This window comes from Lycorma delicatula, chromosome 7, assembly GCF_047948215.1.
Source record: "Lycorma delicatula isolate Av1 chromosome 7, ASM4794821v1, whole genome shotgun sequence".
NCBI classification, from domain to species: Eukaryota; Metazoa; Arthropoda; class Insecta; order Hemiptera; family Fulgoridae; genus Lycorma; species Lycorma delicatula.
This window is the reverse complement of record NC_134461.1, coordinates 111,219,624-111,241,480: the sequence shown is the minus strand read 5'-3', so window position 1 is coordinate 111,241,480 and position 21,857 is coordinate 111,219,624. Positions and strand designations below refer to the sequence as shown.

Here is a 21,857-nt window from a genome sequence, read left to right as displayed (position 1 = left end):
CTAAATCAGTTGAGGGGTGATATATCTCAAAAGGGTTGGTTTTAAGAGAATTGTAATAGTGCGTAATTTTTGAATTATGAGAAATAATACTTTTGAGAAACATTTTTATTGAAATAAATTTTCATCCGTAAAAATTATATTTTCATACATTTTTCTAATTTTAAATATTCAGTTTATTGATTTGAATGGTTTTTTTTTTTATTGTTTATCTCTGACTAAGATATTGTTAGATTTTTGGGATACGAAAATTTTATTTCCTTATCAGAGGTTTTGCAGAGAAACGCTCCTAATATTAAAAACACAAATTTTATGAATTTATCTTTCTTTTTTTGTACTGTTCCAGTTTATTCAGTTGCATTCAGATTTTATTGTTTCTAAGTGTGAGGTATTATCAGAATGGAAGCAGTTCAGCCCTGATTAGACTATTTTTAATAGACTTCCTTCCTAAAAATAGAGCCATAAATTTATTTTCTATTATTATTTTCTATTATTATAACATTCATCACAGAGATAGTGTATTTTGGAGTTAAAATTTTTTTTCCAATATCCAAAGTTTTGTAAGTTTAGGTAATTACGTTTTATCATATTTTAAGATTAAACATCGTAGCATAGCTTTGAATTTGTAGGAATTTGTATTTTAAATTCTAAAAAAATGCTAGGTTAACAAATATCATTTTCAGATATCCAATAGTGTAACAGAAGATTCAAACTACTATAAATTGTGATTATCTTTCATTATTTATTATGTACTTAATTTAAGGTATAAACTTACATTTTTGTCTTTAATTATCTGTATTATATTAAAATACAGATGTGAAACTAACAATTTTGGATTCAAATAAATTGTGTAAAAACTCTTTAAACTCTCTATTAATAGATTAATATGTTTTTTTAATAATAAAAAGTTTGTATATTTAAAAAAAGTCAGGAAAAGATTTTTGAAAGTATATGTTTGGAGCGTAGCTTTATATGGAAGTGAAACTTGGACGATCGGAGTACCTGAGAAGAAAAGATTAGAAGTTTTGAAATGTAGTGCTACAGGAGAATGTTAAAAATCAGTTGGGTGGATAAAGTGACAAATAAAGAGGTGTTGCAGAAAATTGATGAAGGAAAAAGCATTTGGAAGAATATAGGTAAAAGAAGAGACAAATTTAGAGGCCACATATTAAGGCATCCTGGAATAGTCGCTTTAATATTGGAGGGACAGGTAGAAGGAAAAAATTGTGTTAGCAGGCAACGTTTGGAATATGTAAAACGAATTGTTTTACAGGGATGTAGGATGTGGGGAGTGTACTGAAATGAAACTACTAACCCTAGATAGGAATTCGTGGAGAGCTGCATCAAACCAGTCAAGTGACTGAAGTCAAAAAAAAAATTTTTTCAGTAAATCATGTACTACATCCAGTTTGACCTTAAGCTACAATCTGATTACTGATCTTACAGATTGACTTTAGAAATTTATGATTAATTCTAATTTTTAATATACATATAATCAATTCTTGACGTAGAACTGTTTGAATTGACAAAAAATCTATTATTGAAGACATTTAATTTTTTTTTTGAGGTGTCCTTCCTTCTGCATCGACTAGCTTAGCTATTTTATGTAGTAGAGTTGAATTTACTAATGTTTTACAGCGTAAAAAACTTTTTTGTCAAAAAATGACAAACATATGGGTTGGTAGTACCTACTTATTAGAATATTATATAATACAAAAAGCGTTAATTAAACGGCTTTTGAAATTAATTGAAAAACGGTAAACGCTGAAAATCTGTTTATAAAAAAATTTTATTTTAAATCTAAAAATATATGGCCATTTCCTCTTGACGATTATGATCACCTGATTTTCTGGAAAAGTAAATAAAAAAAATAAATTAACAAATAATGAAAAAATTATAAATATTAATTGATAAATAAATGATAAAACACTGTAAAAGGAATATTACTAACAATGTCTTAATAAAAGTAAAAAATATACAACTTTAATTGATAAATTCTCGAAAACATTTTTTATAATTGAAATATTCATTCTATAACATTAACAGAAATGTTTTGACTAATGAAACTATCATAATCTGGGAATAAAGTGATAAAAAATTTGATAACTGACCGTTAAGTGCTGGTAAAATATTGATTCTGTTTAGTATTGACTGGAAAGTAAGTGGAAATTTTCATCAAAACAATCAAGCCTTATGTAATGTAAATATTTCATGGTGTTTCTAAAAAACAGTAGCAAATATTGCTTAATAAATTAGTAAATTAAAAAAAAAACCCTGAACAGTAATGAAAGTATCACTATAAAAATGTCTATTCACGAGAAGATATTGTATTAGGTAAACAAGTCAGACTTGTCTGCGCATAAAAGTTTGTTTTCCAAACAGCAGTTTTTTTTATTTTTGGTTTACTATGTTTTTGCTAATATATTTATTGGCTACGACGTAAATAGTTTTAATTTTTTCTAAATTTATTTTTTGTTACGATTTTGTATAATAGTTACGTCCAGCTATAAAAGCTAGATGCTGAAGCATTTGTAGTAGCTATCCACGAAGTTTAACTGTCTTACCTTCGCTTTGTCTTAGAACCATTGATGAAAAGGAAAACATCCTTCAGTTGGTACAACTTAGTCCTATAACTAGCACGCAAAGTTTTTCTACGCTACTGAACCTTCCAAAAAGTACAGAATGGTGATTACATTCTTACGGACCGCGTTCTTATTATGTTCAGAAAGTTCAACATCTCCAGGTCGGTGACTATGCCAGACGACTGCATTTTTGTCAATGGGTTAACAATAATTTTCACTTGATTCCATTCGTACTATTTTCGGGTAAAGCTACTTTTACCTGTAATGGCATAAATAACACACGGAATTCATATATGTGGTCTGAAGAAAACCCACTTGCTGTAGTTGAATGAAGTTCCAAAAACTTGATTCAGCAACGGTTTTCGGTGGAAGTTTTGTGGGGCATGTTCGACAACCAATTAATAAGTTCTTTCATATCAGAACAACATGTTACAAGGAGAAATTATCTGGAATTTTTAAATAGTGAGTTTCCTACAGTGCTTGAACATTTTTCAGTGGCGAAACGAATTGAAATGTACTATCAACTTAACGGAGCACCAACACATTTCATGGATGAGATAAAACAATTCTTAGATGAAAAACTTTACTAGTAAGTAGATTGGACGTAGAGGGCCGGTAAATCGACCAACTAGTTCCACCGTACCTTTTCCCTTAGATTATTATTTATGAATGAAATGTGAGGTATTCAAGCAAAAAGTAGACACACGTGATGTACTGATCGCTTGCATTTTTACTGCTGCAGTTTTCATCAAGGAATGCGAAGATACCATTAGGTTGGCAACAAAAAGTATAAGGAAACGAGTTAAAAAGTGTCTCGATGTCAGTGGTAGAATTTTTGGAACATTTATTGTTCCATATGCAGTATAAATTAATGCAGTATAAACCACAGTGAATATTTTTTTTTTTTTTTTAAGTAAAAACTGTTTTCATTTTTTTGTCTAAATTTATTGTGTCAAAAACAGCTGTTATTATTAATTTTTGTTATATTTTGTTTTGTTTTATTTTAATAATAGAATTGATTCTTTTTTTTTATAGACTACTACATAAATTTTCTCAAAATTAAATTCTCTACAAGTTTTGGTAATAAAATTTACGCATTTATTATTCATTTAACAAAGTTATGCTTCAAGCCTCTAAAACAACGTATTACCGTCACCGATTTTTAGTGTAGAAATTCCGTTACCTTCACCCCCAGGTAAAATAATTTAACCTTCCAGGTCACCTTTGACCTTTGAATCTTGACCCAGGTATAAGAAGAGGCCACAAAATAAATTAAAAAAGACTGCCACGTGCTTGAAATACATCACACTGCGTGATCGGAAGGTTTTAGGTATGTGTTCACAATGTACATGCTTGCTATTGCTAACATTGAAATAACCTTGTTTACTACTTTCAAAGTTATCTAGGGATAATGTATTTGCGTTAATGACAAAGCCTTGGTTTTATATAAATACTCGCCAATTTTTCATAGTGTTCACTTTTCGTTCTGCGTGTCTAGTACTGCATGTTTAGCAAATAATAATGACGCATTATTATTTACGTTATCTTCATTATTATCATCTACGTCATGTTCGTTATTATTCAGGTAAAATGACTTTTTTAGGTAGCGTAAATAATTAAGACGTGTAACAGCAGTACTATACATGCAGGATGAGGTATGATCATGATGAAAAATTAGCTGGTATTTGTATAAAACTGATAGAGTTTGTCATTGACGCAATATATTATCACTACATAACTTTGAAAGTAATAAACAAAATTACTGCAATATTAGTAAGCATGTGTACTGTGCACATGCCCTTAAAATGTTTGATTATGCGGTACGTCATATTTCCAACACGTGGCAGGTTTTTTATTTTCTATTAAAAAGATTTCTTTTGTGATGTATTTTTTTTTACCTAGGGCTTAAGGTGACCCGGAAGGTTAAAGTTGTTTATCTTGGGTCAAAGGCCTACATTAACGTGGAACCGGCATTTCTACACTACTTTTCTATACTTTGTAAATTTCTGTTTTGTCTTCAATAATAAAAGTTGATTTTTTGTTTTGTGTAGACTTAATCAATTTTTTTCGGTATTAAAATCCTTTACAGGTTTTGATAACAAGGTTTACCCATTTGTTTAGTCATTTAACATATTTATTGTGTTTAAAACCTAAAACATATTTTTCGTGACTAATTTTTCTATTTTACTCGGATATTATGAAACCTACGGGAGGTACAGTTCTGGGACCTGTTTTATTTGTTTTTTTAGGTTAGAAATCTTAAGAAACCTTCAGTTTACCCGATATATAACGCCTTAAAAATTTCATTTAATCGGGGGAACTGAATACGGCGAGAAATTGTCCGCTAGCTGTAACTAAGCGTTTTCGGGCATATGTTTGTAGGTGATGTTTTCCTTATTTCAAGCGCTAGAATCGGTTCCAAAATTATTTACCTTTTCCCGTAAGTCACTCTGTATTTAATAGATGGAACTTTTCTGGAGTTAAATTAGTATTATGGTTGTGTCTGTTAATATTTCATCCAAAATTATCCTAGCAGCGACGTGTTAACGCTTACAGCCGTAGAATGCTGTACGTACGTTATCGTGTAGTGCTTTGTATATGCTTTGTCAGCCTGTCTTTTCAAAACATTTACATCATTTTCTTACATTTCTTTAATTTATTCAGTTATCATATACAAATGTCAGTTGATATGAATTTTCTGTTCCTTTGAAAGTCCAAAAGCTGTTATAATTGGTTGCGTTTAATAGTTTACCATTAGCTGCACAAATTAAAAGCTGCAGAAAATTATGTCAACAAAGTCGACCTTGAGAAATTACCGAGCGGTCATTAATTTCAGGGTGACCCTGCTTTATGTGATATTAACAGATTGCTTCATCTCAAATTGGGCCTGAACTGTGCCATTTTAAAAAGTAATTGAAAACAGCTTGAGTGATATTAATTAAACTTTGTATTTTTATTAAATTATATCTATACTTAAAAATATATGCTATAATTTAAAGATATGTTGTAATAGGTATGTTGAAAAAGGTTTTTATTTATTTTCTCTTAAAATATTTAATTTAATTTACTGTAGCCTATTTTATCAAAAAAATTTGTTTAGTTTTATATTTAACGTTAAAAATAACCATGCAAAACAAATCTTGCATAGTTATGGTAGGAAGATCGTATTTTTAAGATTTTCATTAACGAAGTGTATTTTTATATTTAAAAAATAATTTTTCTTTTTGATAATATTGAAGCACCGTTAATTTGAAAATTATGAAAGAATTTACTTACTGTCAGGTCTTGTTAAAAAAAAAAATTATAAATTTTTTAATTGTTAAATTTTTCAATGATTATATTTTCTTTTGAGTCAATTTCCTTTTGAATATCCTGTGTGCTATATGGTGTGTGTGTGTGTGTGTATGTGTGTGTGTGTGTGCGTGCGCGCGCGCATGCACACACACACACACAACAAAAGAGAGAGTTTGAAAATGGTGAATAATTAATTTTTTATAATCCTTGTGTCATGTTACATTTTCTTTCATTTCTCTTTAGTTATAAAATGGTTAGGAGGTAGAATAGAACATAAATATCTTATTTTATTCTAAACTGTTCATTACAATATTTAAAATGAGTATTATTATAATATGTTTTAATAGTTAAAAAATAAAATGATTTAATGTATTTCTTGTATTCAATTTTACCATTCATTTTAAATTTCATGCATTAATGTTTAATTTAAAAAAAAAAAAACCCAGGTTTTTTGTATTTTTTATTTTACTAAATGATAGTACTTTATATCTTTAAATAAGATCATGAACCGTATTTGTCAGATGCAGAATATATACTTTGTTTGTATTTTCTTTATGAAGAAGTAATGAATGGTTGTGCATTATTTTTATTTATTAAAAGATTCTCTAATCCTTTTGACTGCATTTAAATAACAAAAGAAAATGTAAGTGGTCTTTGAAACTGTTTAAATTTGAAACACACAGATTATGTTGTGGTGAAAGTCTTTTAAAAAATGACAAGAGTGATGTTTGCTGTGTGAAAGCAGTTACCAGTATTAGGCTGTGTGTCATTAAAAGTGTAAACTGTATGATTGAAAGTTTTTTTATTAGCTTTTAAACAAAAAGCTATTGTATAGGAAGGTTAAGTAAATAAGTTTGCCTTAGTAGATATGTGTCTGAGGTAGTTAGTTGTGAAGTAATGGGAGTTGTGTGCACACTTATTAGGACTGGCTCTTTCTTTCAATATTTGTTGTACATAGATAATGAATTTTGAGTGCCAATATAAATTTTATTTATAGATTTACAGGTATTTTGTTAATAAATAATGTGTAATTTTACTTTATTCATTAGTTTATTAATTTTTGTAGTAACTGAACATTTTAGGTAAACTTTAATGATAGGTTTTATTATTATTAAATTTTTTTACATTTCTATAAATAAAATGAGCATGAATTGTGTTTATTCATAAAGCTTTTCATTACAAAATATATCTATTGTGTCAGTTTTAGTTTTAAACTTTGAGCGCTCTGCCCTTCATTATTGCAATTTTATTTATTTTTATTAGAAATAAAGGTTTTTCTAAAGGGTATTCCATTTTAATTCAACACATGATCAGTGCATCTCTATTTTTGATTTTGATGATATTTGGTATATGATAACAATCCACATTGTAGTGCCCAAAAACGATTTTTTTATATTTAAAAAAAAAAATTTTTTTGAGCACTAGACTGTTTTTAATTCGCCAACAGGTAAAAAAACAGCCATTTTTGTAACTTATTTGATGAACTGTAGCATTCTTATTTTACATTGCACAGAGGATCAAAAAGGGTTTTTGGGAAAGAGTAAAAATGGAACTTCATCTTAGTGTATTCAAAATTCATAATGTTACATAACCAAATCTTATAATGTTTACTGAAGTAACATTTACAAATTGTTGTTGGCTTAGGGTAACAGGCTTGTTTCTTACCTTATAACTCTTAGGTACTAGTAGTACTTATAAAAAATGTACTGTTACTGAGTGTCCTTCATTAAAAAAAAGGCCGCCAAATCGTACAATTTTGAACATTTCTCATTTTGGGCCCAAAAACCAGATGTGGGATGGGTGGTAAAAATCTGAAATTTTTGCAGCAGTAAGTACTTTTTATGTACTTTAAAACCATATAAAATTTATTTTGTTTCTGTATTAACCTGTATTAGGTACAGATTTAAAAAGTCTATAAATTTAATTAAAAAAAATCATTAATAAAAGTTTAGTCTTTTTTTTTTTTATATACGTTTTAGTTTAAAAATTGGATAGGTCTATAAAAAACAGTTCTTGTTTGAAAAAAAAATGGACTGTAAGAAAAAATGTGAGGAACAAATACCAAATGTGAGCAACTTGTACCTGGATAAACATAAAAAATTTGATGTGGGCCCCTTATGACTTCTTTGTACGCCTATTAAATTGCATATACATCTTTTTTTTGTAATGAAAAACACATAAAATTTTATTTCATTAATAACTTGTGATATTTTTTCATTTTTTTTTCTTTATTTATTGAATTATCATTATAAAATTTTTTTTTGAAATCAATAATTATTAACAAATAAAAAAAAGTAGATGAATTCTGATTGAAAATAATGTGCCTTCCCCTTATAAGATCCAAATATTTCATTAATTAAAAAATTTAATTTGGCTATAACTCTGAAACCAATGAAGCGTTTTTCCCACGATTCCCTGCATTCCTGGAAGTCAGCAGGTGTTAAGTGTTCAAAGCACGTTCTGCGTTTCTTCCTGAATCTTCTCAGTTGTGTTAAAACGACGGCCTTTCAATTGAAATTTTATTTTTGGAAAGATAAAAAAGACGCACGGGGCAAGATAAGGCGAATAGGGTGGGTGGGGAATCACTACCGTCTTTTTGGAAGCCAAGAAATAACGAACGGCTAGCGAAATGTGCGCGGGCGCGTTGTCATGGTGCAGAACCCAGCTGTTGTTACCCCACAGATCTGAACGTTTGCGCCTAATGCTTTCACGTAACCGCTTCGAAACCTCACAATAGAACATCCCATTAACAGTTTGACCAAGAGGAACAAATTCCTTATGGATAATGCCTTTGATGTCGAAAAAACAATCATCATGGACTTTACGTTGCTGCGAACTTGACGTGCTTTTTTTGGCCGCGGTAAACTCGGCGACTTCCACTGCGACGACTGCTGCTTAGTTTCAGGGTCATACCCGTACATCCATGTCTCATCACCGGTTATGATGTTGAAAATGAAGTTAGGGTCATCTCTTGCTGAATTTTTTAATTCACTACAGACAGCTACGCGATTTTGTTTCTGGTCGCTGTTCAACAATCTGGGTATGAATTTTGCAGCGATGCGTCTCATGTTCAAATTGTCCGACAAGATGCGTTGCACGGATCCATATGACATTTGTACGATTGCACAAACATCATGGATTGTTTGTCTACGATCTGTAACAATAGCCTCTCGCACTTTCGCGATGTTTTCTGGTGTTGCGCTTGTTGATGGTCTTCCTGAACGCTCATCGTCATCGACTGTCGTTCGTCCATCTTTGAATCGTTTGTATCACAAAAACGTTTTACTTTTACTCATAGCATTGTCACCAAATGCTTCCATAAGCATGTGATGGGTTTCTGCACCAGTTTTTTTAAGCATGAAGCAAAATTTGATGCAGGTTCTTTGCTCTTTAAAATCTGTCATTTAGAACTTTGCCGAAGCAGTAAAACACAACGTTACACAACCGCACGATAGTCAACAATGCAGCCTCTCACTGTCACAGCTATTGGAACACTTATTCACAAAGAGTACTGTTAGCCACATCTAACGGCAGCAGGTCGTACCAGCAAAGGTTTGCGCGCGAAATTCAAATTCCCCGAACTTTTGGGTAGCACCTCGTATAAAAAAAAAACTTAATATTAAAAAAGTGAAGAAAGTCTAGAGGAAAGAAATGTAAACTGATAATGTATTTCTTCTTTGTAAGTACAAGAAATTGTTAGTAAACAGTGTATTTAAATGCTTGGAAAATATTATCCAAGCCCTGAGCAAAATTGTAATTTGCCTTTACCAGAAGCTGTTGCTAACTTTTTATTTCCTTGTGTATTTTTTGTCCTTAACAACTTTTTCTTAATATAGGTATAATTGTAAATATATCAGCTGCTACCATGACATTACCTGGACACCAAACTGGCATCTTCTAGTAATCAGCACAAAGGCCCATTTCTATTAAAGTTTAGTGAAGGGACAATTCTGTCTACAGAACTATCCAGTAACTCTATTTCCTATGTGGAGAATTGCAAAAAGAACTAAAGTCGTGTTTGAAATGCCTATTGGATGATGTTCGGTCTCATAAAATATTAATATAAAACTGGTATTTTCCAATTTTAACTACGTACAATTGTTTTTCTCTTATTTAGAATAGAGTTAATATCATAAAATTGGTAAGTATTAAAAAGAAAAAAAAAGTAGTTTGTAATTGCTGTTGTTAAAAATGTGCTTTGACAAAGACACTACATTGATAAGTTGCCATGAATCAATCATCCTGTCAGAGTTGTACTACAGGCAAACCACACTTGGAGTTTTCATGATGTTTGGTGATACACTGATATGTCTGTCAGTTAACTCCTTTGCAATTGTTTGCCACATTTTCATTGATAATATGCAGGATTACAATGTAAGTTCAAATTAGTTCAAACGACATGGTTGAATTATGTAAATTCATAATAGCTGTTTGACTGCCATTTATTTGTACAATCATTTATTTTCTTATAAAGAGGGAGCGTTTTACATTCCCATTTAATTTTTTTTCATCTATATTTATTATTACTTCTTTATTTTAATTGTGTTCTTTTTTTTAGTTTTTACCTTTGTCTTTTGATGTTGAAGATGAGACATTTTTTTTGATTACTTACTAAGTTACTTTTTTTATTAGTTGAATTATTTGTCTGATGAATGGGTTATAAGTATTCTGTTTTTTTGTCGCCTTTTTTAGAAAACCATAATGGTTTTTTTTTTAAAATATATGTGCTTTGAAAATTACCTTTGCATAATATGTTACTGTCTGTGCATATGAAAATATGTTTATATTTGTCTATTCATATGAAGATTATCCATGGTTTTGTACATTATTTGTTTTAAACTTTTATATTCTTAGTTTTATATTTAATATATTAAATTAATAAATATATTACTTCTAAAGTCTTATATTTCATATAATTGTGTATTTGTCTTTATGTAATTCAGCTGTAATATAATGCACTATCTACTATGTATATGTTAAATATTCATTTGTATACTTGTTTTATTTTTATTTTTTTTATGCAGAAGCAAGCATTGAAAGTTCAGTGTTGTGATGATAATGTGGCCAGTAAAACGTATTTTCAAAATTGGGTTTGTAACTACTGCATTTGGTACTGCTGCTATATCTTTAAAATCAAATGATTATAACTTAGATTCTATTGGTATCTTTCGATTTGGACGTGCTGCTTTAACTGTGAGCATTTTTATTTATTTTTTTAATAGTACTATTGCAATTTTTGTAAGATGTGCTTATAGTTTCAAGATTTTTCTTTAGTCGATAACCTGTGGTGTGGTTTAGTAGTATTCTGCATAACTTTAAATAGTAATTTGTTTGTAAAATTGTATATATTTTATTGATCATTATAATTTTTTTTTATCTTAACATTTTAGACTTAGGCCTCAAAACTTATTAAATCATTAATAATTTCTTTTAGGCTTATTAATAAATAATTGGCCAGGATATATAATGAGAAAAAGGCTAATTAAAATAGTGCTGTAAGGATCAGTAGAGAAGGTGCAAAGAAGAAATATTTAAAAAAATTAATGACTAAAGGAAATTAGTTGGTTCTTATATCTTTGAAATGAAAGAGAATGGAAAGGAGAGTGGGTACCTCAGGGGAAATAATTATATGATGATATAACAATTTCTCAGTACTTATGTCAAGTTTTCAGTTCTTATATTCATTTATAAATTTTCTACCAACCAGATTACTTTTTCTTGAAACATTTGTTGTGTGTTTATTTGTTTTGTATGCATGTGCTAGCAGTGAGCTAGCATATTAGCTAGCTCATTATATAACTAGATATATATACATCTATCTATTTATATAAATATACAATATAAAATGACTTATATAAAGTGATATTAGTCATCAAATGTTAGATTATTTAACTTGGTATGTAATATGTTTCTTGAAAAATTATTGTACTGTATGATTTAGATTAACTTACTCAAGAAAAGTGATGTAGAATGTATGATCAAAAAGTATATACACATCAAATTCTAATTATTTGTTAGAGATTCTTTATTATCTTTTGATTGCTTTTATTTTATTTATAATACTGGTGTGTGTTTCATAATTTCAGTATTTCATAATTTGTTTTTTTTTATTGATTAACATTATAGTTTTTGTAACCTCATTAAAAAAATGTATTAATTTGTTTGTGTTTTATTAATCAAACTAATGTAGTAGTAGTGATTGACTTTGTTTCCAAGAGAAGTAGAAGGTTCTCAATTTGATTTGTGTGACTTTGCATGCTGTGCTTTCTTTTCCAAATAGACCAAATTCAATGATTGGACCTAGTTTTTTTAATAGATAAATTCATTTATATATATATTTTTTTATAGTGTTGACATGTTAAGATTTGCAGATGATATAGATGTAATTGCAGAAAGCGAAGAAGACTTGCAAGAATTTGTTAGTCAGAAACCATTTTTAATAATAATAATTCAAATAAATTTAAACCTAATTTTATACATTCTTCAAGAAAATTTGGATGATAAATAATACATTTTTAACCTTAATAAATATCAATTCTAATGATAATGAAAATTTAATCATCACTAATTCATTTAAATTCAACTGAATAATAAAATTTACATTATTAAGAACATCATTGTAAATTCTGAAATAAATTTCAACTCAATGAATCCTTCAGATAAGTAACAATTATATAATATTATTGGCTACAATATTAAAAAAAATAAAAATACAAAATTAACAAATCAAACAAATGATTTACCAATTAAGAGAAAAAGTAGATACAAACAATCTTTCAATAATAAAATCATATAAATCAAATAACCAGTTATTATGACAGTTGAAAAATTTAATAACTTAAAGAAACAATACATTGTTGATAATAAATTTGAGGAAATTAATGTCCCAACTAAAAAATTTCTAAAAGTAGCAAATTTAATAACGGAATTCATATCAGTTTTTAATTATAATAATAATTTAAAATACCATTCTAGATTATTTCCCTTTGAACCATCTCAATGCTACCTGTAATCAATTTTAAATCTGCTGCCCTCTTATATTATATCTAAAATAATAGATAAAATTCTTTGGAAAAAATGAATTTATGTAATACATTTATTATAAAAAATTGTAATGAATTATTAAAAATATTAAATGTAAATAAAGACTCTAAAATAGTTATTTATGACATAACTAACATGTATATCTATAGATATACATATCCATGCATATCTATAGATCATACTATAAAAATACAAAATAAATTAAAAAGTTACCAAGATGATCCAAAATTTATTAAAGGTATCATCACTATTATTAAAAATATATGTAACTAAACTATTTTGAATTTAATAAATTCTGTATACAAAAAAAAATACCTTGCTTATGGTATTTCCATTATCAGCAATTATGTCAGAAATGTATTTACAGGATTTTGAGAGTAAATTAGTGCATTGCATCACTCAATCAAATAAAGTTTTAATGTGGATGTGGTTTGTTGATATTCTCATTAATATAACCTGGTAATAAACAATGAACATCTAATATTAAACAAATTACATTTTTTCATAATGAAAATTTAAAATCAATTTGAAATAGATAATAATAGAATGATAAATGATATAGTTGTCATTATTGAAATTAACAAGGACAACCAAATTGAAACATCAGCATATAGAAATCATACATCTAATAATATAACAATTCATAAAATATCAAATCACGCTTGGCTTGATAAAATTAACTTTTATACAAATATGATTAATAGAGCAATCAAATACACACATAAAAAATAACAAAGAAAAGTTAAATAATGAAATAAACATCATAAAACATATAACGCTTGAAAATGGATATGATATTGGTTTAATTAATAATATTTATAAAAAAAAACACAATTATCAAAACACAATAACAAAATATCTACCTTACATCAATACACAATAGACACAAAAAATGTAAGCATATAAGTATTTATATACTAAAAATATTTCTAAAACTTACAATAAAGAAGTATTTAAACCAGTTTTCAAACTAATAACCACATAATGAAAGATATAAAACAAAAATAATAATAATAAAATACAGTCTGTATGGCATTTATAAAATGAATTGTAATGATTGTGATAGTATTTGTATAGGAAAAAACAAATGGAACATTTGAACATTTAGAAATGACAAAAATAATAAATTAGGTTTATCTAATATGGCAGACCACGTAATAAACAATAAACATTCTATTTCTGATATTAACAAAAATTTAGAAATTAATAAAGATGACATAAAATTAAATATATTAGAAAAATATTACTTATATAAATACAAAAAAATTCCAATTTGATAAACCATCAGGCAGTGTTTGAGGGAGATAGTCGTATAAAAACCAACAGATAGCAACACTCATACTTTAAATTAATATGCAGTTTTCATTAGTTTTAATTTCTAATATGCAGTTTAATTAAATATTTCAATCATGACTGAGGATGTGGGATTCTGTAAAAGAACTTTAATGGTAAAGTTATGGTAAGAAGTCTTATCTCAATATTCTGTACAATATTCATACCATTTATACTGGCGGTTTTATCCACCACCTGTCGGTAGCATCCTACTTGCCTTGTTACCCCCACTATGACCCAACTCTCCTACTCTGCGGGATCATGTACAAGTTACCGCAAAAACAGTGTCATGCTTTCGCTGTGCAGTGTACATGTGCTATGAACTGTAAAGAAATTACACAATGAGCAAAACATTGCTTACCATTTTAAACAACCTCTGTGTGAGTGAGTATATATGTGTATGAACTAAGATCCTACGGCAGGGACAGTTTACTGTGCGCTCAACCAGCTGATATTAATGGTAATGAGTATAGATAGTTTATATTAATAGAATTTAATATATATGTATTTTTTTATTCACATAGTGAGAGATAAATATATTCTGCAAATGATAATATAAGGAAAGGTCCAAGGAAGGAAAAGTGTAGTTGGAATAATAATATAACCATGTACTTTTTATCAAATTCAGTTTCTTACAGCAATGTTAACATTCATCAGAATTTTATTTCTGTCACATTAAATTATTATTTAAAACATTGTCTTTGAATATATTTTGAAACTTTTAAAAATGTCATAGGGAAATTTACATTGTGTGTGTATCAATTATATAATGTATGATAAAAGAATTTGTTCTAATGTTTTGCTTAACAACCAGTTTTTGTCAAAACGTCAGCCATCTACTGCAAATTTTTGCACTATTATAAGCATGAATATTAATAGTAATAAAGTAAATGAATCTTTTCCATATAATAATTACAGTAAATATGGATGTTAAGAAACATTGAATTATGTAAAAAAAACAAAAAAATTAGAATAGCATATAATTTAATATCTAGTTTGTGTTGTTTTAAATTATTTATGTGAATTAAGATTATTAATAATTAATACAATAAAATCTTCTTTTTTTAAAATAAAAATGACTAAAAAAGTGGTCTAATAGTTACAGATTTCATTAAAAATAGCTACTTAAAAATCTAAATAGTGCTCCATCAAGATTCTCTACGCCATGTTACATACCAACTTTATTTTTTGTTGTGTTTATGAAATGAAAATCAAAAATGTAAAAAAAAATAATTAAAAAAATTACATTCAGTTTGATGAATTATTAATTGTTTTTATTTATTGTTAATTCTATTATTGTAAATTAGTATCAAATTAGTAATAATTTTCTCACAATAATAGACCTAATAATTATGACACAATATTACATCAATTTTCTTCCATAACTTGACTGTTAACCGATTTAAAAAAATGAAATGTCATTTTATTCAAAATAAAAGGCGTAATATTTTAACAAATAACAAATTTTGATAAAACTAATATTTATGGAGATATAATGGATTGAAAAATAACGATGACCGCCATTTTGTAATTTGCAAAGGTATTTAAGTCCTGATTTTTTTCTAATTTTAAGATGCTTTCCAAATATTAATGTGATTCGTATATCCAAAATTGAGGTATAAATTATTATATAAATATAACAAAATGGCGGACAGGGGGAGAACAAAGGAGAAATTGGCATTTTTCCCAGGATATTTTTTGTTTAGTTTTATAAGTAGAATCTGAAAAACTAGAGCCAGCCCACCATTTTAGAAACATTCTTTATATAACTTGGAAAAGCCCATAAAAACAAAAAAAATTGTACTTAAGCTATCCTGGAAAAATCTTACATTAAAACCATCAGAGCAACCACCAGAGGAAAACAAGAGAAGAATTATCAAATTGGTTCGTATAGTGAAGAGTAAAAAGCCTTAAGGGATCATAAAAACTTTACTGATTGTATTGAGAATCTCTGTCTTTTCAAAAAGACAGAGGTTCTCAATACAAGTCTATTAAGAAGCAAATAGTAAAAAAATTCTCAAAACAAAACGATAGTAAAAACTACTTTCTTTCAGATTACAATATTACCTTGATCAGTTTTTACTCTTCTACATGTTTGGAACTAATTATTACAGCATTGTTGGTAGGAATTTATGTAATAATATAATGCATTTACAATTTCTAAATAACACAGCTTTTTCTGAAGTTTTTGGTGTTATTAGTTTTGTTTTGGCTATGTTCTACGCTTTCTAATCTCTTGTTTCAGGTATTTGATATTACATTACATTATCAGAAGAATTTATATTCAAAAAAAGCTCAACTTTTAGATCATTCATCTACAGAATATCAACAATTAAGATCTGAGGTACATTTAAATTATTAAATAGAAATTTCTATTATGGTTAGTTTACCTTATTCTTTTGTTTATGATTTTTTTTGTGATAGGTATAGTGTTCTTTAAATGTTTAATTTTATTGTAATTTTCAATGAGGATGATTAAACTGGGATTTTTTAAATATTATTTGTAATGTTATTTTACCAAATAACATTTATATTTGATAAACAAATACATTTTTATAAATTATAGTTTTTATCTGTCAATATCTAAAGTTATGTCACATGATCTCTTCATTGTTTGATCTTGAAAGTTTAAAATATTAAAAATTACAAATGTGCATCCTTAGCATGCTTTTTTTATTATTTTTGTGTAGAAATTATAATTCTGGTATATTCTGTTTTGTTAACAGTAGATATAATACAGGTCTAGGACATACGAGTTTTTCCAAATGACTAAATTAAAAGTAAAAGGAATTACCTAAATGGAATGTAGGTTAATTTAATTTAAGATTTATTTAACAAATTTGGAATAATTGGTATTTTACACATATGAATATAAAAAATAAATAGTCAAATAAAATAAATAAATTATAATAATTTAGTCAGTTAACATTAACAAGATAAAACATAAGTTTAAATTCATATTATTTAAGATTATATTTAAATTAGTGATATAGAATTAAACAAAAGAAAGCAGGAATGCATTGTTGCCAGCATGTACATGCATTACACGCTTGTACATTATCATTGATTAACATTCAAATATAAATAAGTAGCATAGCATTTCTAAAAAAACAAAAAACTTATACTATTATCTTATCTAGATGATTAATATAAATATTGAATTGCAAAATTATGGAAATGACAAAAAGTTCTAAATAAAATAATTATTTAAAACAATAAACCTGTCTACTAATTGTACACATCTGTCTAGGATAATTATGAAAAAACTAAAAAAAATAATTTAAGAAGTTTCTCTTTCTTTTCTTAGAGGCATTTTTTCAGGATACAGTAAATTAGTCGGCAGTGAAAAATTTAATATTCTACATTTTATGTTGTGTGCAGGTGCCTTTATATTAACAAATGCAATTAAAGTCACCATCCCATACAGCCAGCCTACATAGGCACCTGAATACAACATAAAATGTAGAAGTAATATTAAATTTCATATTGCTAACTAACTTACTGTCTCCTGAATTAATGCCTGTAAGAAAAGAAAGAAAAACTTGTTTAACTAATGGTTATTTCAAAAAGGAACGCAATCCTAAGATTAAGAATGTAGAAGTCACAAATAGGTAAATTTTATTTCTCCCTACATGTCAGTTGGCAATGTTGTAGTCAAGGTTAGCAGCTTGTAACAGTTGAAATGTCCTTATGCACTAGTATACCAGAACACAGCTATACCAGTGTAGATTCATCTCTATTATGTTAACTATGTTGTTTTCCAAGGATGAACATGAGTTTGTAATTGAGACTTATTGCGAGACATATATAAATCTTATGAATGAGTGAAAGATGAGTTTTGGATAAAATTTCCTAATTATTCAATTCCTAATAAGTCGTAGTGTCGTGTTTGATTAATAAATTTTGTGAGACAGGGAGTGTGCATGATTGAAAAAGCATAGGTTGACAATCACTGTTAACAGTAGAAGTTCTGGAGGATCTGAAAGAACATTAGCTCGCTCAGCCAGAAAATAGTTCAGAAAGTTGATCATCACAGGCTGGGCTTTCCACTATCTACAGCTTTCAGCACTAATAAAAAATTACAATTGCATGCTTATCGCATCGGGTCACTGAAAAACTGAAAGAAGTAGACCACAGAAAACGTTTACAGTATTGTCATTGGTTTCGTTCTCTTGCTGATATCAACGGTATTGAAATTTTGGATTGTATTTACTTCAGCGATGAGGCATGGTTTCACTTGGATGACTACATTAACAGGCAGCCACAAATGCTGAATATGGAGCACTGAAAATCCTCATGTGTTTCATGAACGACCATTTTACATTCACGTAAAATTGGTGTTTGGTGTACGATCTCCCAGCATCATGTAGTAGGGATATATTTACATGATGCCAGATTTGTTGACAAAATCCGTAGATTTTATTCTTTGACAAATCTGTAGATGGTTTGGTGTGTTGCAACTTAATCAGACAGTTTATTGCTATGTTAAGATTTACACGAATGAGAATGTCAGTTCCAGCAGGATAATGCGATGTGTCATACTGCTAATAAAACACTGGATATGTCACAGGAATATTTTAGCCTTCGTTTGACATCAAAAGGGTTGACATTCAAGATTCCTAAATCTTACACCAGCAGACTTTCCTTTTGGGGTATTTAAAAAGTGTAGTTTTTAAAAACAATACTCATACATGTGACGAATTGAAGAATAACATTGAAAGTGAGATTACAAACATTACTGAGCAAACATTACGAAAAGTGGCTGCAAATGTTATGAAATTTGTATGAACGTGTATCGTGATCACAGGAAATCATTTGAACATCTATTGTAAAGTTATTAAAGGTAATTTGAATATTTTTTTTATAAGTTATTTTAATAACATTTATATTTTTGTAATAAATTCACATTGTCAAAGAGTTGTTGTGTCCTTTTTGAAATATCTGTTAATGTGTAATGCTTATGTGTTCATATATTATTATGAAGTCCAATTGTTTCCAATGCTTGTGGTTTCTGCTATTAAAGTGAATGTTTTGTAAACAATTTCTATCGATGTTGAGATTTCACTTTATTGTCTTTATAAGTTATTATTTAAAGCTGTTATAAAATTATGGTTTTAAAAGTACTGTTTTCAACATTTTAAATCACCTCAGGTACACAAATACTCAGCAGAAAGGTTGTTGGAGTTATGTAGAACAAATAAAGGTGTTTATATAAAAGTCGGACAGCATATTGGAGCCTTGGAATATTTAGTTCCTACAGAGTATGTTGACGTGATGAAAGTACTACACAGCCAGGCACCTTGTTCTTCAATTGAGGATGTTTATAAAGTGTTAAGAGAAGATTTCAAAAGAGATGTATGTATCATATTTCTAATTATGATATCAGATGTCTAAAATGCATAGAAAGTTAAGTTATTTTATTATAATTCAAGTTTTCTGTTAGAGATGTCTTACTCAGATTGTAATTCAGTCATGTGTTACAATCATGTATATTTACTAAGCACAAATCAATTTATCATATCTGATTATTCTGTCAATTAAAAATGATCTGAAATTCATTGAATTTGTGTTATTTAAAAAAATAATGTATGATCTATCACATTACTCAAGAATATGTAGTATTTATTGATTTTTGTAAATCTGTAATAAAATTAGATTAGATCTAGAATCTAATAGTTCTATGAGCAGTAGACTATCTTCACTTTCTAATGAATTTAAAGAATTGAGCTGCATAAGCTAACCAAATTGATAAAGTGAAAATTAAAGTTAAGTATAAAATGGAATTACTAATCATAATAAATTGTGGAAAGTTTCTTCAGAGCCAAAAATAATTGTACTACTTTAGCAGTATCAAAGAGGAGCTACTCCCATGTTTTTTTTTATATTTCTACTTTTTTTTAAGATTATAATTTTATGTAATAATTATTATATTAAAAAAATTTGTATTTACGAATTAGTATGTTCAAAATAACTGCCTGGCAGTTACTCAGGCAACAAGGGCTCATAGCTAGCTCTGTTGGCTGTCATTTTGAAATTGGAAATTATATTCATGAAATTGAAGTTCGTTATATATATATGTTATGCCTTCTTAATAGCAAGAAACCTTACTGAAAAATGTTAACCAAAAATTAGAACATTCTAAAGGTTGTTATTGTGACATAACATACAAATAAGAAAATATATATGGTGTACATATATGTATATATGCATTAGTAAAAATAAAAATAAATAAAAGGGATCAGGTACCATTTGCATTTGGTAAACTTTTAATATCAGTTGAAATTATGTTCATTTTTTATCACATAAAGAAATTTATCAGTTATTCACTTAAATGAATCACAAATACCAGAAAAAAAAAAACACCCAGTAATAATAGAATGCACTATTTTTTAATGGTTTATACAGTATTTTTTTTAGATGACTTAACAAAATGTCCAGGCTGATACTGGAAGTATAATGAAAGCTGTCTTTACATATGTTTTATGTTTGTTTACTAATGATATAAAGTGAATTTCCTGTAATATTTTTTTCAAGCTCTTAAAACAAGTTTTTTTTGTCTAATGATGCACCTAAATTAACCTTATTACTTTTCATTCAAAACCTTTTGAGTTGTATTACTATTTTTTCATTATACTCTCCCTATATCTTAAGAGAGAATGAAAAAAAAACCATTAACACTCCATAATGTTTGTCCAACGGTAAGTCATATTGTTTATTCAACTATGAACATTTTCTGTAAGTCTAGGTCATTGGATGATACTGTTTAAAGTGATCTCATAATGTTATCAACACTATGCTTGGAATGACTTACCCTTCCTTCAGAAAAATACTGGCTCTCATTATCTGAGATCTTATTTGCTTCAATCTCTTAATTGATCATATCCAGTTCTAATAGACCATTTTACTAAATATCTTCTTGTTTCTACACATGCTGGCCTTGAAAGAGATTGTAATCCTATACTCATAGTTAATATCCATGCATTCTTTGTTAGATACAATGTTGTTCATATGCTTGCATGACAAAAAGAATGATGAAGGGGAGGGGTCATGTTACAGGATCACTTAACAACAATTATACACTGAACAAATTTAAACTGACAGTTGCTTTTTTAGCCTACTTATTATATAATTTTATAGTAGTAGATTGTTATATTATTTTAAATAGTCATTGTATTATTTTACGTAGCCCTAATTCTACCTTGATTTTTTTCTTCTTATGTTTATAATGATGGGTATTATAAATTGGAGGGAACTAAATTTTAAAATAAAACAGTTCAAAAAGTAAAAAACACTGTTCAAACAAGAATATTAATAAAAATGTGAGTTGAACTCTATGTTCTCTGTGTTTGAACTCTATGAGTTTTACTCATGGAGTTACAAGCAAAAATACAATACAGCAATAGTATAATTCACTTCTTTAGCCAGAATAAAAGAAGAGTGATCCTTTTGAATTTATTGGACCAGTTAGTATAAATGTCTATAGAAAGACAAATTTGGATTTAATTATGGTGAAAATACAGTAAATTAAGAAAAGTAAATTAATAAAAGTAAATTTTATGAGAATAGGTTCATATTGGTTGCAACAATGTTGTTATCCTTATTCAGTTT

General features: G+C 27.9%; 1 protein-coding gene across 5 annotated transcripts in view; it reads left to right on the top strand.

Annotated features, from left to right (window-relative positions):
* Nucleotides 1–21,857, top strand: part of Adck1 (aarF domain containing kinase 1) — a 77,401-nt gene that overhangs the window by 5,325 nt on the left and 50,219 nt on the right. For 4 of the 5 annotated variants that reach the window (XM_075370495.1, XM_075370494.1, XM_075370496.1 and 1 more), the window contains exons 2-4: nucleotides 10,898–11,066; nucleotides 16,495–16,593; nucleotides 19,401–19,604. In XM_075370495.1, coding sequence (XP_075226610.1) covers nucleotides 10,926–11,066; nucleotides 16,495–16,593; nucleotides 19,401–19,604 — 444 coding nt within the window. In that variant the 5' untranslated portion in view covers nucleotides 10,898–10,925. Of the gene's footprint in view, nucleotides 1–5,465; nucleotides 5,593–10,897; nucleotides 11,067–16,494; nucleotides 16,594–19,400; nucleotides 19,605–21,857 lie in introns of those variants that run through there. The other variant, XM_075370493.1, reaches the window with a different exon arrangement.